The 18,373-nt window shown below is 39.7% G+C and overlaps 1 protein-coding gene across 3 annotated transcripts in view; it reads right to left on the reverse strand.

Moving 5' to 3' along the window:
• The window catches only part of srgap3 (SLIT-ROBO Rho GTPase activating protein 3), a 55,242-nt gene that overhangs the window by 30,659 nt on the left and 6,210 nt on the right, over window positions 1–18,373 (reverse strand). For all 3 annotated transcript variants that reach the window (XM_005741389.1, XM_005741388.1, XM_013912982.1), the window contains exons 2-3: window positions 8,596–8,791; window positions 410–572 (exon numbers count right to left, since the gene is read on the reverse strand). In XM_005741389.1, the coding sequence (XP_005741446.1) occupies window positions 410–572; window positions 8,596–8,791 (359 nt within the window). The remainder of the gene's footprint in view (window positions 1–409; window positions 573–8,595; window positions 8,792–18,373) is intronic.

Here is an 18,373-nt window from a genome sequence, read left to right on the forward strand (position 1 = left end):
ACACACACACACACACACACACACACACACACACACACACACAGCATCAGAATCAAACCTCATAAGCAGAGTTAAGTTCACTACAGGAAAGCCTGCAAGGTGAAAACAACCTTCTGGTGTTTGGCTGGGGCCTCAGTCATTTCTAAAATGTGCTGACAGAGAGCCAGGTGTTGCTCACACTAGTACGAGCTGTAGATTCTTAGACCAGGGAGTCTCTGCTTGTCCCCCAAGCTGCTTTTACTGCTCCGTAGGCCGTGCAAAACCTAGACATCTTACAAACTCCATGTGCACTTAATGCACTTAATCAGCAAAATGAAAGCTTAAAGGCAGAGCAGAGGTTTGGCTGCATATTGAAATCTTTTCATTGGTAACAAAGTAGGAAAAAAAGGAAGGAGATTGATGGTCTTACCTTTTTGAACAGGCGAATTACATCCTCGCTGATCTGGGCCAGGCGGACAATAACATTGTTGGTGTAGATGTCACTGAGGGTGGCATGGTCACGGCTCTCACGCCTCGTCTGGTTCAGCAACAGATACCAGCAGTTTACGGATGACAGCAAGTGCTGATCTTTCCTGGGACAATAAGAGACATAGAGGACTGTTAAAGAGCTTTTCAGAACAGAATCAGGTCTCTCACAGGTGGTAACTATAAACTAAAAAAAAAAAGTTTTGCTTCAAATGTTCAGATTTATTTAGTAAAATTATAGTTTAGACACACTAAGAACAGACACTTGTACCTAAAGCTATCCACAACTCAGAGCTAGCTATGGCTTATAATAAACTATTAAGTTCAATATAGACAACATGTTTATGGTTAGCTGGGGCCTCTCTGTGTAGAGTTTGCATGTTGTTGTGCAACTAAAACTGATGGGAATTTCACCAGCCAGATACAACAAAGTTTGGCTAAAGATTAACACAAAATTATTGTTAGGATAAAAAAATAATAATAATAAAGATTTTACCTAACTGAATGTGTTAATCCCTCTCACTATCACGTCCTTTTTGCTTTCCAAGACACTCCAAGCAATGCTATAGCTAGCAAGGCACCAAGTGGTTAAATTCATAATGCTCGTGACCATAGCGATCGAGAGAGTCACAGGCCCTGATTGCTGCATAATCAGTTTAAACTGTCTTGGCCTCGGGTGCTTTTAAATCGCAAGACCAAGTCACATAGACACTGAACAACTGCACACACACACACGCACAATCCCTTCAAACCCATACCCTTGTCTGGATTCAATCTGAGCATTAATCAATCAAGCAACCCTGAGGAAGAGACAAAGGGGGCGGGGAGGGGGGTAAGAGCATAGAAGGGAGAGAACCAGAGCACAGCAGAGGATTGGGTTTCACTGTTGAGGGGAAGAAAAAGACGAGCAGCACCAACATCAAAGACATCCCCTTCAGAGAGCTTCCATAATGCTAATCGCATCTAATGAAGCTGATATCTTGCTACTCCAGAGTTCCTCCACCATTATTTCTTTACTTAACTCTGCCTCTAAACACACTTACAAGAGGCTGACAGGATACAAACAGCAGCACATCATCTTCATAACATCCTTGTGGAGCAGAAAATAGGATAGCATTTGAAGTAAACTTGATCTGTCCATTTACTGTGCACCCTGGCTCTTCATGTTAAACTGAACATAGTGTATCCATGCCCGTTATCCAAAAGGTAGGTCAGTTCATTTAAAACCACAAAAACTGAGTAGTAAAGATCCGATATAAGCCAAGTGTTAATCAAACGTCACATTTCAGTCTTGATTGTGACAATTGAAAAGCAATAATACAATTATTCAGCAATTAACTAACTCTATTATAGTGATATGAACTCATTTGTAAGACTGTGTAAAGGACAAGTGGGACATAGCAAAACCCAACATTAGTAGGTCTAATAAAGACCATATTCTCTGTCATTCCTCTGGGATGACCTACTTTGACTGTCTCACCATCCCTCATTTTGTACCAGTTCTTCTTGACTGACCTATCTTCCCATAAGAGAAGCAGGTCCTTGGTGTATAATTGCTGTTTGTGGTTGAGAGGTTTAGGGAACAGGCACCTCTACTCACTGTTAATCCCTGAAAGTGGCCAGAGATGCTTCATCTCATCCCTAAGCACAACCAAGCTCCAATTTTAGTTCTTTTTATCCACCTCAGCTTTCCACCCAAGCCCCGAACACTTCCTACAGGCATAAATCCCAGGCCCGCCTATGATGATTTAAAGCGGTAGTGGACCTGTGGTCTATAAGTATGGTTACTTTTTCCTTTAATATCTGTTTAACTTGACTGGAGCACCAGATTCGTGCCACACTGAAATAAATAGCAATTTGCAGTTTACTCAACAGACTTTAAGCACACAGCTTATAAAAAAAAAACCAAAAAGCTGTTTTCTCGCTGTATAAACTCTGCAGAATATCGATAGACCCATGTTTTCTCACAGTTTGAACCAAAACTTTCAAGTTGGATTAATCACTTTGTAAGATCATAAGACCTGTTAATTTTCAGTACAATTCTTGTGTAATCTGGCAGATTACTCCCAATTTGCCTTTCTTAAGAATGACTTCTGCAGGGCCTCAACATTATTGAAGCACCTTGTCAGAAAACAGAACAAAAAGCAGCCAACATCCAAAGAAGAGCTTTGATTGCTTTTCAAGAACCCTGGAGAACTATTCCTGAAGACTACTTAAAGAAATTACAAGAAAACTGTCTAAGAGAGATCAAAATATCTAGCTGGTCGTACCAAATAGACTTTAAAGCTTGTCCCAATTCTTAAAACTCAGTTTTTTTGCTTTATGTAACATCACTGCACCCAGTTCCAATGTCCTTCATTCACTGATTTTTTTAAAAAATGTAGAAGGATGTTTTTTGGTGTGTGAGTGCATGAAAATGGAAGGGCACAGATTTTTAATGTTGTGGCATAAAACCTTGGCAACAAGAAAAAGAAAGCGATAACAGACACAAGATCTCCTTGTTTTATCACTGGTGCCCTATTTTCACAGAAATTAGGAGCATAAGGTCAGTAATTAGGCCTGTGTGGGAGCAGAGCCTGTTAACTCTGTACTAAATGTAGCTCCTCCACTTTTTACAGTACTGAGACACAACCTTGTTCTGTACTGGTTCTACAGAGATATATCAGTCATAAAAGATATTCATTCCTCAATCTCTACGTTTTACCCACTTCTTGCCAATTTCCTGTAGAAGGATGAATATCAAATGAGAACTTGCAGGTCAATTAATCTTGAAGGCTTCAAAAGGTTTGATTTTGAATGGCTTCATGTCCTCTGTATTTATACAAGGAATATCATTAACATGCAGAAGAAGGCAAATGATGAGCCCTGACAGTCTCTAGAGAAACAAAGAGGAAGAGGAGGAGGAGGACGAGTGCAGCTTTCTGGCATCCTGTTATATTTGTCTCATTCAGCAAAGCCCTGTCTGCCTGTCTGCATAGTTTTAGACTCTGCTCCCCGTGTAATGCAGGTACATACACTGAGCATGATCTGTGAACAATTCAAAGAGAATGAAGAAGAAGATGAGACACAGTGTCAGTGGAAGTGAATGGAGAAACAAAAAAAGAGAGCGTGTTTGGAGAGTATAGCAATAATCCTCTGATTCAAGGATAAAATGATGGCAGGCTGTCTCCTTAATATACATACTCTGAACAAGTGAGTATTGTATAGAAGAGTGGCCGTGCTTTAGTCACGGTTGCTCTGAATGCCACCATCTAATCACCAAGAGCCTCTGATGTGTCTGAGCCAGGATTTCCAGAAGGAAGTGTGTATTTATCAAACCAGGACTCAGCTTTATAAAGGCCTTTAATCCGCTCCACACTGCTTGCCTGCTGCTTATCAATGAAACAGCCAAGGAAAAGAAGAAAGTGCCAAACAGCTTCAAAAGACAAGGGACACGTGGGCACATGCAGCTTGCTTTGCCATTTAAATTTTCTTTTGCCCCCATTTTTCAGCACAGCTTAAATATGCTACATCGCTGATTTGCACACCATTTACTTTGGGGGTTTTTTTTTTCGAGGAGACACACTGCCAGCACTTGATAACGCACAGCTGTACAGACAGATGGGGCAGAGCAGGGCAGAGCATGGGGCAGTGCCTGCGAAGAGGACACGGGGCTTTGACAAGATCTGAAACGCAAACTGCAAAACAGCTACTCTATTGATCCGCACACCCTGATTTGCAAAAGCGTCACACCAACTGCTGTGCACTGACTACAAGAGATACAACTCAACCTTTTACTCTTTGAACCTCAGACCACCAGAGTAGCCATACTTATAAAAACCAATGGAACTAAAGTCATTGCTCTAGGCTGATGCTTGTCTGCCAAGCCTGCAAAGCACAATTAAAAAGGTCGTTGCATTCCTAAAATGAGACGAATCATAACTGAAGAGCATCATCATGTTTCGAGGCTTCTCAAAGAAAAGCTTGTTACGAGCACAGGCTGGATCAAAATGTGTAATGCTGAAACATGACAATATCCAGCTATACAGTTTCAAGTTGTGACATCTGAACCGTGACGTCCTTTGAATGAACAAAGGTCATTACTAAAAGGAAAGCCTGATATACACAAAGATCTCAATAAAGACATCAGACTTTTTTCCCCAGATTCCTCTCAAACCTAATGAGCATACACACAAACTTAGACGCCGCTATAACCCCAGCTTCATCTCCACAGCAAGGTTGTTATCCATATTAGTGCTGCATGATTTGCCATCCTATCTATATCACAGACATACAATATCAATCCATCCTAATTTGATGGGTTACTTTATAAAACCTGCTCATAATTTACTCGTAAACATCTGTCCCATAAATAAAATCAAGTCAGCTGTTGTCTCTAAGGATCCAATAAGCAGGGTTTTTCCTGGCTCGAAATAAAATAGGCAGTGACTCCGTACGGCACTAAGCATGATCACTTTGTACAGAAAAGGCATTAAAAGCGTTGCCCAATTTGACATCTATGCAGTTCTCTAGCATCTCGGAGTATTTCGTAAACAAAAATGCACATTGCACATGGTAAATAGAGTCCAAACACTTTAATAACAACACTGGAGGATGTGGGAGCACCCTGGTGTGAGAAAGAAAAGCACTTGCACCCTAACTGTAGCACAGAACACCTAAGTAACCTCTCAGTGTGTCTTTTCACTGAGGCAAATAGGGTAAAGCGCCAGAGCAAAATAATTCTCGGTTGGGTTGCTGCAGTGTAGCCTTAGCTGCAGTAGCTGTAAATCACAGTGGCATTCAGCTTGCTAATGAATCTGCACTGGAAGGGTTCAGCCAGCAGCTGTAGGCAGGGATCCAGGACATATGGAAGTCTGTCCTGGTCAGAATGACGCCATTTTACCGCTGTGTGGTGATGTCCACTAAGCTGCTTATGAAGCACCCCTTAGCAGTACAGCACAAGGTTTCCTGAGCATGGCTTCCTTTGCGATGAAAGATGGTCATCTAAGCGAGAGTGAAAACATTTTTTTTCCAAAAAAAAGTATAAGTGAAAGGCATAATGTACATTTCTGTGACTTTGATGTTGAATACTGCATGATTTGTGCCACCAAAGTGGGGGTTTCTTTTGTCTTTTTTAAAGAAAAACACAAGTGCTCTTCTTGCCCATTTGGTGTTTTAGTGGCTCCTCATTAACTTAACTACACTAGAGTAGTAGGAAAGGCTGACTGAAGGGTGTGTCACGGCTGATTACCAGGATTTGTGGTTGCCCGCCTGCAGACTGGGAGTTCAAGGAAGAAGGTGCGGTAATGTTATAAACCTTTTTGTGTCATTATCAAAAGCTTATGAACTCACTTTGGTTGATGAATGGGACAGTTTGAATTTACTGTGGCCTGATGTGTTTCTGTCTAACACACACAAAAGTGTGTGTGGCCTGAGTGAACCTTACATCCTCCCCACCCACACTTCCTCCGTTAGTGGTTTGTGAGCGCATCAGTTCTTTCAGACAGAGTCCAGAGTATTCTCTAGCAGTTAGTCTAATAAGCTTTTAAAATGTCACGTCTGCTTAAATATCATTTTACTCTAGACCTGTTTATGTCTGTGCAGGAGATCTCTGCCCAGACACTGCACTGAAACACCTGTCGGCTCACCACAAGCAGAAAGCATAAGTAGACTGGATATCTCAGGATTATTCTTCTAACACTTGTCCATCACTGCATGGATCAGCTGTGGAGTCAAAAGGTTAAGCCACTGTCTCGAACTAGCAGTGCTGGTTTTTGTGAGGCTGTCTTCAGAGTAACATACACCCATTCATACACTCATACAGCTCAATTATGCAGCCAAATCCTCATCTGCTTTAGAAACACTGTACAATACTGCTAAAAAAAGAACGCACACACTACACGGCCTTGTGTACACAGAGTTACGCAAGTCTTCTGAAAATTAAAAACACTGGTTTTCTGGTTAAAAATTAAAAGTGGAAGTCAAGGCACGAACTTAATCATCTATCTGCAAATCTGAAGCGAGATTAATATATGTATTACTGTGTATTACATGTGACCCAATACATTGACTTTTTTTTCAAACTTTCATACTTTCAGAGGGTTAAAAAAACAGGAAATCATGTACTTTTTGCACAACTACATTTTGGCTACCAAGACCAGTTATACTATCAAAACTGCTGCTTACATTTTAATGCATCAGCAACAAACAATAAATAATACATCACTAGCATAACCCTAACAGTTTTCACTTTATGTAATCTGTTTAAACTTTAACTAGTGGTTCTGCTATTAATTATAGACTTTTGCACTTAGTATGTCAAATACTGGATGTTTACACAATTCTCTCAAACAAGGTTTTCACACAAAAACAAAAAAAAAGTTTTTTTGTTAGGCATCATAATTAAAATCAGAGGTGGAGGGTTAGAATATATACTGCGTATGTTGGTGCAGATTTGTGCGTCACATCTGCTGGGTTAGTGCTCCCACTACCAAACTGAACAAAGCAAGATTAATATAAATATATTATTAGTAACCCACTGAGCTGACTTGTCACCTTTTTGCACTCACACTTTCAGAGGATAAAAAAAGCAAAACAGGAAATAGTTTTAGTGCAACTACATTGCAGCTACCAAGACCAGTTATATTATTCAATTGCTGCTTACACAGTAATGCATCAATGACATGCAATAAATAATACATCAAAGCATAACCCTACCAGTATTAACTGTGTGAAATCAGTACTTTACCTACTGATTCTGTTATTACTAACAGCCTGCTGCACTTAATGTGTCAAATGCAGGATATTTATACACCTCTCTCGAAAAGGTTTTGACACCTGAACAAAATAATCAGTTTTACTTTTAAGAATCAGGCAAAACACTAATATTTCTTTATCAACTTTTGAGAATTAAGCAGACCTTCTTATGGAAATATTGGAAATCCATTTGTGTTGTTCCCATTTGCAAGAATCAGAAGCTAGAATTTGACTACATACTGCGTATGTTGGTGCAGATTTATGTCTGAGATCTGCTGCCAGATCACAGCTGGGTTAGTGCTCCCATTACCAAACTGAACTAAGCTTGCCTGCTCGCCTGAGGTGCTTGATTTTGGGAGCGGCAGAACTCAATTTCATGCCCTGCGTGAGTCATGCACCAATGTGTTGTTGTAATCTCTGGCCAGACGATTCCTTATTTCCTCACTGGCATCCATTTCAGTATTTTCAGAACTTCAAATCTAAATAGGTCAAAGCTGCATGAGGTCTGATTTTGATCTGATGACATTTAGCAATATTTGCCTTTTTTGCTTTTGTACTTGGCTACAGGATTTATAATGTTCCCTCCTGTGACCCGTCTTTAAAAAACACTGGCAGTCACCAGTGCCTCCACTCCTAGTAGATGCATCTATGGTATTGATTTGAAAATCCTAGGTGACTTTTAAAAAAGTTAACCTCTGATCTTGAAGTCATGGTCACTGGGATTCAAACTCATAGATGGTATGGTGATATCAATTTAAAACTCCTACATCGCCTTGTTCTCATATTATCACATTCACAAACTCTGGTGTCCGCCTGCCCACCCAGCCAATGGGGTAACAACAATACACAATCAGGGTAAAAATGTAATGGCTTTTAATTTATTGCTACTCAGCACATTTATGCACATTTAATTTACATTTTCGATAAAAAGTTAGAAAGCTAAGTTCTTAATTATAGTGGCAAAAGTGAACTGCATGTAGTATGTCCAACATTCAAGAGTTGAAACCTCTAATGAACTGAGCAGTCATTGTGAAGCTAGAATAATCTGACCTTTGAAGCTGTCATAAAGGCGAAGACTGTAATAAGAGACATTCCCTGACAGCACGTAAACAAATGGGAGCATTCTGTTATATAATGCTGCAATGTGATTAGCATCAAGGAAGGAAGTGTTTAGTGAGGAGAAAAAGTGACTTGACCTTCATATGATAAAGGAAATAAAGCAAGTAGGTCATGAAATTCCATTTAAATTCAAATCTAACAAGAAGCCAAAAACTTAGACAACATTAAGGAAAGAAAATATGATTGTGTGTTGTTGATTGGAAGCAGGTGCACTAAGACTCCAATGCACAGAAGAATATATATTAAACAGTACCAGCTATAAATGCTTCAACTCACTTAAACTGTTGGTGTTCTCTGGAGCTGCGGATCTTCGAGGAGAACCTCTCAGCCAGTTTCTCCAAGCTGCGGGAGTATTCCAGTTCAATCTCTGCTTTGCGACGGAAGAACTCCTGCAGATCCTGCAGGAGCTGGATACGTGATTCAGACTGTTGCTCCAGGCATTTAAACTGCTCCACCAGCTGGTTACGGATCTCTGTACAAGAAAACACCAAACAAAAAGGAGTTTGATTGACTTTTTACACACAAAATTAAGGCACAGTAATGTGAAAAATAAGATGTTCATATGACTCTAGGCAGTACTGTAAAAAACTAAGTGAACCATTACTGCTTCCATAGGAATTAATAGAGTAAGTAAACGATGCTGATTAACTGATTATCAGCAGGAGTAACCACCTCTATAAATAATACGTTTTGGCAGTTTGTTGGTCTGGAGCATTGAGGTGTGAGTTAACACAATCTTCCCCAGAGTGGGTGTGCCAAGAAATTCACCCTAATGTCAGACAGTGCAGTGCTCAAAGAAACTGAGGAAACTAAGCGCTATATCTCATACTCTACAGACCTCAGTTAGCATGCTAAATGTTAGCATGCTAACATTTCTTGACAATACCTTTGGAGGAAGATTAAACAAGTATGTCTTGTTTATAAGGGTTTCCAGGAGAAAGCCTCTTCTCTCTAAAAAGGACATGGCAGTATAGCTTTGGTTTACAAAGTTGCATCTGAACAAACTACAGGATTTCTGGAACAATCTCCTTTGGGCAGACCAGACTAAAGTGGAGGAGTTTGGCCATAATGTGCAGCTGGACATCTGGTGAAAACCAATCACAGCACATTCGCACAAACACCTCAAACCACCCCTTGAGCACGGTGGTGGAAGGGGGATAAGTTGGATTTGTTTTGCAGCCACAGGACCTGGGCACCATACAAACACGTCAACCACAAACTCCTCTGTACACCAAAATATTCTCCATCTAAACATGAGGCCTGTCTGATAGCTACAGCTTGGCTAAAACTAGGTTATTTTCCAGAACATCAACCTCAGGAAGAGAGAAAGATTGCAAACCTCAATGGACAGAAGCAACACTCTAAAGGAGACTGGGTGAAAATTCCTCCATAACGATGTGAGAGACTGATAAAGTACATTCATTTGTTGATGCTAAATCGGTTCTACACCTTTAGTGAATAATGAATTGTACTAAGTTTTGACAGGACTCTTTGCAGTCTTTTTCTCCTTATTGTATATGTTGAATGACTGTTTTTAAAATGATCCATCTCCACTTTTACTATAGGAATGTAACAAAGTTAAAAGCTTCTGTGACAAACATACAAATTCCCAAAAACATAACACAACCCAGTTACAACTACACAGATAACAATGCACAATAAAACCTTGACTAACCTTCAAATTAAATGAAATCAACAAAATTGAGAAATAATAATTGAAAGCAGGAGAGCAGCGATAAAGAGAGTCAGCTGCGAGAGAGAAGCCAGTAAGTTGACCTGTGTTTATGACCTCTCATGTACATCTAAATAAAACTGATTTAATGAGAAACGCTTCACTCCCCCACTTGGACTAAGTAGCAACATTTTGCCTCAAGAGGAACACGATGTTAGCGGCCAGACTACAGACCCTTCATGGGAGCCACAAGCAAAACTCAATTCCCCTTTGTAGTGCTGTCATCAGCAACAATGACGCCTCAGCTCAGGAACAGAAAAATGCCTATTCTGTAGAATAAAATTATACTGTTAAGGAAGGAGCGCAAGTAAACAGGATGAATCTCACTTGAAAAGAGGAAGAAAACACCACGAACCCATGTGAAACCTTTACTAGAAATCCCAGTTTTGTTGATGCGTCTATATTTTCAATTAACTTTATTTTTCCCTCAGTGTGATTCAAGAAGCGAGTATCAAAACATGATGAAATGACAGCTACCAGTACTGCTGCCACAGATTTTTAAGCTTTCAAGGTTTCTCTTGTGAATACTTCATCCTAACCTATAATGACTAAATAAAGCCAAGAGCCACATTGTGCTAACTTTTGGCAATTAAGATTTTCCACCAATCAAAAGGATCTTTTATTTTTTCTGCATGAAAATGTGCTAAAAGAAGAAGAAGAAGAAGAAGAAGAAGAAGAAGAAGAAGAAGAAGAAGAAGAAGAAGAACTTCCTAATGCAAGGCATGTCATGTTGCAACATCTCTTATTTACAATATGAGTCACTGCAAGTTATAACCTTTAAAATGAAGGCAGGATGAATCGCACACGTACAGTATCAAAGCCGTGTCAGTGACACTCTGCAGGCAGACGAACTGCCAGCTGAATGGTGAAACCACAGCAGTGACACAGACTGTGTTTTCATGCTGCTGAGGGTGTAATTTGGACAGCAAAGCCCTCATCATGGATATATGTTGGCTCTGACTGCTGGGGAAACCGTAACACTGTGCACAGGGAGCCTTTGCTCTCCCTGTGATGTTGTGCCGCCTGGCTTCAGCCTCAAGCGGCATGCTTCACTCTGTGGTTAACCATTGTCCCAGCCCTCCCCTTTATCCAGGGGGCCTCCCTCTCTCTCTCTCAGCAGGGCTTAAAGCTCTGTTTTTAGTGGGAACTGAATCAGAGCTCAGGGATATACAGTATTTTACTACTTCACTTCTGTCAGGAATGCTTTGCCAAACATTCAGTTATGTTTTTATATATATATATATATTACTTTCAGAAGATAGAAACAATGCAGAAGAATTCAAGGCAAGAAAAAAAGAAGCCAGAGGAAAATGTGACAGCAATGTGCGTGAGTGACATGGAAGACTTTTAAAAACATTCTTTTACAGAAAGGGAACCACCAGCTGCAGCCTTGCTTTTGACAGATGAGATTGGAAAAATAGGTCACACCAGAAGTGTGCCCTGCCCTCTGAGAAACCATGAGCAATTGAAGAATTATTCCCTAAGTATTTCCAGCACACTGAGTATGGCTTGATTTGCTGTGGTTTCTTCAAAGAGAAGGACCCTTCTTTAGTTCGCTTCCGTCTGTGAGGTTGGCAAAATTCTGTGAATATGTGTGTGCAGTAAATTTAAAGATGCCTCCTTACAGTTTTAAAGACAACGCATTAATATTTTTGCTAGATAGATACATTTCTGTAATATCTGATATCCTTTGTCTTTCTACCATGTAATTGTTGAAAGACTATGGATTGCCCAGATGAAATACTCTGTGACTAGTATGGCACACAAACCCTAATGCTTTCAAGAACATTTATATACTCGAACTGTGATGGCCCTCCTGGCTTGGCTGAACCTGAGGGCTACACCATGAAGGAAGTTCAACACAACCAGACTGTGTCAGCGTTAGCTGGCTTGACAGAGTTCAAATGCTAGTTGGAGATAACAGGGATCAGATGGTGGTTCTCAGAAGTCTCTGTTAAGCCGGGCTTTCTGCTTCAGGCTCTGTGTGCTCACTCATCATGTGACTCTTCCAAACTAAATGACCCCTTCGAGTGTCACATCAGCTGAAATGTTATCAATGATGATAAAACAGTGAGAACATAAAATATCTTTAAAGAACATTTAACCCATTCACTGCTTCACTGAGTGAATGGGTTAAATGCAGAGAGGAATTTCCCCACGAGGATCAATAAAGTTTACATTATTATTATTCTCATCATTATTAAAACTGCAGCACTGTTGCAAATAAGACAAGAGATAAATGCTGCAGAAAATCACTAATCTGGCGATCTATCCCGCAGACCTATAGTTTATTTGTAATGTGGCAGCTGGTAATTAGAACTGTGAAAAACTAAACTGGATGAATTTAAATATTAAAGGTTACTAGCCAAAAGGCAGATCAATGTGAAATGAATTTTATTGATTGAACAGATGTTCCTGGTGTGTGTTCTACCACTTCCAGCAGTGTGGAACAGACGTAGCAGCAGGTTAGAATTAAGAATAAAAACATTTACACATTTTTTTTGTTTTTTGGATTGCCAGCTGCATTTATGCAAATTTCAGTGATGATGGGATACACAGTTTGCACTGCTGTAACTTTAGAGCTGGGTTTCAGTTGTGATAAAACATGCTGTAAATAAAAGAATTAGAGAAACTGTGGCTCTTCTTGCAAAATAAACCTCTGAACATTAACCTGCTCCTTACCAGATTATTTGTATCATAAGTTACCATGGTGATTTAGCCAGGTAAGAGGAGAGAAACGTTTGTGACATGTTTAAGTCTGACTTTAAGTTCAACATAGATCACTAACCCATTAATCTCACTTCACAGTACACCCAGTTGCCCTGTGTTCTTCCCCATTTCTCCTTCTGTGTTGTCTTGCAAGTTCCCAGTAGGTGGAGTTAATCAGTTCAAATGGGAGTACATGGCCGCTTTCTCTGGCGCATTTAAGAGCTGGTTATTTCAGACTTTGCTCATCCCATCAGCCTCCACCATGCTATTTGTTTGGCTGGCTTCACCCTGGTTACTTTAGCTTTTGTCACGGTTCATGAGTTGGACCACAACGAAACTGTCAATAAATCAAATACTTCTACAGTTGTAAAACGATTCAACAGCCACTGACTGTTATTCAGTGGTTATGAATACTATACAGCTGGGGAGTAGCTGCAGTCTGGGACTTGTTTACCTGGATATATGAGCATGTACCAAGATCCATTCATACCATAGTTGGTGTGACAAAATACAAATCCATTTTAGGTGTCCAATTATACAGTTATTTGATAGCACAGTAACAATGTATAGGAGCTAGAGATGTAACATATTTGCTAGCGCAAAATGGCAAAATAGCACTAGCTAGCTTAGCTCCGTGCCATCCACAGATTCGGTCACACATCCATGAATAGTGATAATATGACTAAAATACCACACAAATTTCCAACTCCTTGAAACATTTTTAGTACAGTTAACTACACATCAAGTCAGGTTATTACAGATAATTTCATAAAAATGCTCCAAAAGGCACCAACACTACAAACAGTTGAGAGAGCCACTTCAATGATTCAAATGAGCTGAAGTGAAGTTAACAGATGGCTGGCTGTGTCAGCATCCACCTGTCATTAAAAATTCCTGCATGCATAAATTCACGTCTTTGCACATTTTTAGATGTTTGACATACAAAAAAATTCACCCCCGTGAAAGTTGATTCTAAAAAAATGTTGAATTCTGCTTCGGAATTAGAGATTTAACTCAGGACTAAGTTACCTTTTGTAGCAGCTTCTAGCAGTCATTTGAGCAATTGTTTTGTATTTCCTAAAGTTGCTACTTGCACATAGAAGCAACAGATACTTTATGTTCCTGACTTCATGATTTTAAGTTCAGGTCCTTCAGAATAGCACCTGCTCGACACTGAAACTTGTTATACACCGTTTAGGGAAGGGAACTGAAGCACCGTGAACACTCAACTCTTCACAGAACAGGAAATCTTCAAAAGACAATAGTAGGATGTTGGAGATCCCTGAACTTTGGCCCGTTACAGACAAAATCCTGTGCCGGCAGCTATGCAACAACACAGTAAGGGCATCTTTCTAGTAATCACTCTTATCCACATTGACTGCACATCAGTTCCAATGTGTTGTTCCAGCAGGCTTAGTTAGCCAAAACAACTGGCTGCTCTGTCAAAGATTTACATTTTTATCCACAAAGTCCCTCTGATCAGAAATCATGGTTTCTGATGCAACTTAAATATGTCTGTCACCAAAACACAACTCAGTGCAAAACAATGACAAAAATGTCCTAAACATATGCATGAGTGTAAAGCTGATCCACATTTAATGGACTTTGACATTTCTTTTAAGGCATCATTCCCTCTGTATGTTAAGCTGAGAACAAGACATCACCCTTTTCCACATAAAATGAATCAATCAATAAAACCTGCATCTCTTCCCAGAACCAGTACAGGACATCAGGGGTGATGCATTGGCAGAGCATTTTACTGCAAGTCTGCCGTTTGGGAGGGCCACGTGACGCCTTGACGCAATGAAGCGGAGATAAAATAGGAGTGCAGTGAATGAGAGGGATTTTCTGCAGAGCATCCTGAGGGCAGCAGGGAAGGCTGGGCTCCACAGGGCAGCCAAGTGACTGAGGAGAAGTAGGAAAGACTGGTCATTTCCCTAAAGAGTAACATAACAACTAAAACGTAATCCCACATATAAAAAGTTGGAAAGTGAACATGTTCTATTTGTCGTTAATTACAGGCGAGTACATGAGGCAGTGGTAAAATGTTTGAGGATGCAAGAACTATGAGTCTCCTAACGTAATTTGGATAAATTATAGATTTTAATGAGCCTCAGAAGCTATTAAACACTTTGAAAATAATGTCCCTGGGTGTTCAGATCACCATGCAGTAAAACACACACAAAAATGAGACACACACACATAGACATCACACAAAGGCAACTCTGAGCCAAATTTCTCTAATCCCCAACTCAGCGCCGCAGTATCTGGGCTCTACACAGCAGAGACAAATTTGTGTGAAAAGAACAGACAAATGCAACCCTTATACAGACCTTATTTCACTCTATCTGTCCCACACACAGAGTCTCATAATACAAGTTCCAGTCGTTGAACTAATCCCCCTTTTTTCTGTTCTGTTTTAATCCTCTAATGATTAACACAATTTTGGATTCAGAAGGGCATGCTCCCAGTGTCAGCACAGGTTCTTCTCTGTATGTCTCTATCTCGTCTGATTCGTCTCCGGCACAGACAAGCTGCAGCACATGTCCACAAAGATAAGACAACAGGAGCTGAGTCCAATCAATGGCTGAGGAACTGATGGTGTATCCTACAGCAAGATGTCACTTGTCAGTCGTCCTTCCTGATTATCTGCTGGTTTATAGTATTTTCCACCGGATGTTTTGTCTAGCAAACTAAAAATCAATCCAGCTCTAAAGAAAAAAAATCTATCAAATTACCTCGTGTCGTGCTTTTTTTTTTTTCCACTACATTGCATTATTACAGTCAAATGCTCCGCTGTGGAAATCAACGTTTTCTATGCAACAATTACTATATATAATAACTTTGTATTTGAATGGGCAGAATGTCTTTTTTAACCCTTCTGAAACTCAAGAAAACACACGATAACAATAAAAAAAAAAAAAGACTATAACTGTTGCTTTATAAAAAGAGCAAAGAAAACCATCCCTGGCTTCCTGATCGCTCTAAAGACTTCTGGAAATCATTAAAGACTTCAGGGAAACTGAAAGCTTGAGACACACGCCCTCTCAGAGTCGAGCTGTCTATCATCTGCTGTATCCATGATCCAGCTCTGCAGGACCAGGCTGAGAGGTGTCGCCATGGCAACATGGGCGTGTTCCATTCCCTGGGGAGACGCTTATTGGAGGAAAGGTGGGATCTGATGGGTGTGAATAGGTGGCAGCATTGAATGAAGAGACACGTGTGCACTGACAAGTGGAGAAAATCTGAAAATGAAGTTGATGAGGCAATTTCAAAGAGTATTTCCAAATACAGTTGAGACAATGGGCAACTTAACTGATTGGAATCTTCCAACATTACCGAGCTTTCGTTGGATGGTGTGGGCTTCTGAGGCAAACACATGAGTGTATTGCATTTCTTTACTGGCTGAAACTGAGAGTGGAAGACAAAAAAAAAAGGCAGAACTTGAGAGGAGATGTGTCATCTAGTTTGGCCTTTAACTAGACTCTCTGGTGAGCCACAACCAAATAAGTCCCTTGTTTTTTTTGCAACTTTCAGGTCAAAGTTCTTGAGTTATTTTGGTGTTTCACTGTCAAGACATCAAACACACTACAATCACAGAAAAACATCAAGCAATACCTGCATTTTTATTTTTTTGCTCTCTATTTGTCTAAAGTGACACAGCAAATAACAAAACCATCTTAAGACAGTTCCTGGAATAATCACACAATTTAATCACTTGATTTGAGTTCAGCACATGAATTTTCCTTGTGTTCATTATGTGTATGCATGTGAAGAAGAGCTGTCACACACTGATCAAAGCTGTAAAAGTTTCTGGTACTATCGGCGGTGAATCACCATAATTCAAATTGCAATCTGCAGCAATGTATGACTTTTTACCCTATAAATGATTATTTTCACTTTCTGTTACGGTTTGGTTAGGTTTAGGCAACAAGAATAAGAATCAGAATCATCTGTATTTGGCCAAGTTTGCACACACATACAAGGAATTTGACTCTGGTTCACTTTGCGGTTCTAAATACCCATATATACACAAGGAGCACATAAATATGAGGAGAAGACAAGAAATAAGAAAAATATAAGTTACAGAGAGGCCTAAGGAACTGTACAAACTATAACAAACTACAACTGGGCATGAATGACAGATTAAAACACAGAAATAATATTATATTTGCTTTAAAAATACATTTCCAAGGTGGTCTGGGGGGACTAGTCCCCTCTCAGAGGTCTCGAAACATTCATTTCATGAGAACTGAAACACATGAGTTTCATTGTCTTGCTGGCTATCATGAAAAAAAGATCAATATGTGCTCATGACCTACTAAGAAATAGGTTGAAATTAGTAAGGGTCTGCACATAAAACCAAGCTCTAAACTTAATGTCTGAGTTTGGGACTGGTGGTCAAACAAAACAAACTATTTAAAGATAGTTTAGTTTAATTATACTTTAGGTTACCAGGATAATTAGTACTGGAAAAAATATAATACCAGTAGTTGCAGCCACAGTTTTGCGCTTCTATTAGCACGTGAAACTGTGCCTCTTATGCTGCTACAATCTGTTAGCTGGAAATAGGTGCGCTGTTTAATTATCTCAAGTCTGCTGTGGGACATGTGCTTCACCAATATGGAATAAAGTTATCTAACAGGTCCCAAACCTGCAGTGGCAAGAACCAAACTAATTACTTCATTAGTGACTTTTTCAAACTTGTTATTTTTACACAAACTTGTTTCTGCCTGTTTCTAAGGTTACTGTCTCTTGGCAGGAAGTGCATGTTGAACTTTTTCTTGTAAAGACTATTGCTATCAGCAATAACTCACCTCTGGAACAGCAATGCGAGTTTACAAAGTGACCCAAACACACTCAGTCTCAGCATTCACACCTTTCTGACTGCCTGAGTTAGACATGTGGGAATTTTTAAAATAGAAAAATAAGAGCATTGAAATTCTGCACGCAATCGTCAAAGATCTCTAAGACATGTTTGTGCCTTTCTGAAAATAGAGGACAAACTGCAACTACAGTATGCTTTTATCTCCCAAAAGCAACAGTTGTGCATTGCTGGACTCGTAATACAGTGTTAACTGAGAAATACTTCTCAGAGCTGAATCAATTGAGAAATGAAATCATGCACTGACTGGCATCACATTAACAAGGAAATTAAACCTTTTTCATGTTTAAATGGACCTTTGTCTGGTTCATCAACACCATCGTGAACTGAAAAACTGTGGGACAGCAGTGAATGATAATCTTTGCTCAGGACATTAGGCATTTTATGAAAGGATGATTATGTCTTCCGTGAAACGGACAGAGCAAACTCTCAGCTAAACGAGTGGCAGCTGCATTCATCATACTGAGCTTATAGAGACGAGAGAAGAGTCAACAAAGAGGAAGCTCTATAGCAAAACTCTGGTGACAGCGAGTACGATAAAACTTCATTATGACATGATTATACTGTTCACTGAATGCAACACAAGTGGACAGTTTGTGCTGAATATTGTACTTCTTACTTATGGACACAAATAGAGTGAACAACCAAAATTATGCACTAATTCAAATTCACAGGGTTATATACAATTACTGACTTCAACAATCTGTCATTACAAACAGTAGACTTTT

This window comes from Pundamilia nyererei, unplaced genomic scaffold (assembly GCF_000239375.1).
Source record: "Pundamilia nyererei isolate P.nyererei 1_Seehausen unplaced genomic scaffold, PunNye1.0 scaffold00110, whole genome shotgun sequence".
In the NCBI taxonomy this organism is placed as follows: Eukaryota; Metazoa; Chordata; class Actinopteri; order Cichliformes; family Cichlidae; genus Pundamilia; species Pundamilia nyererei.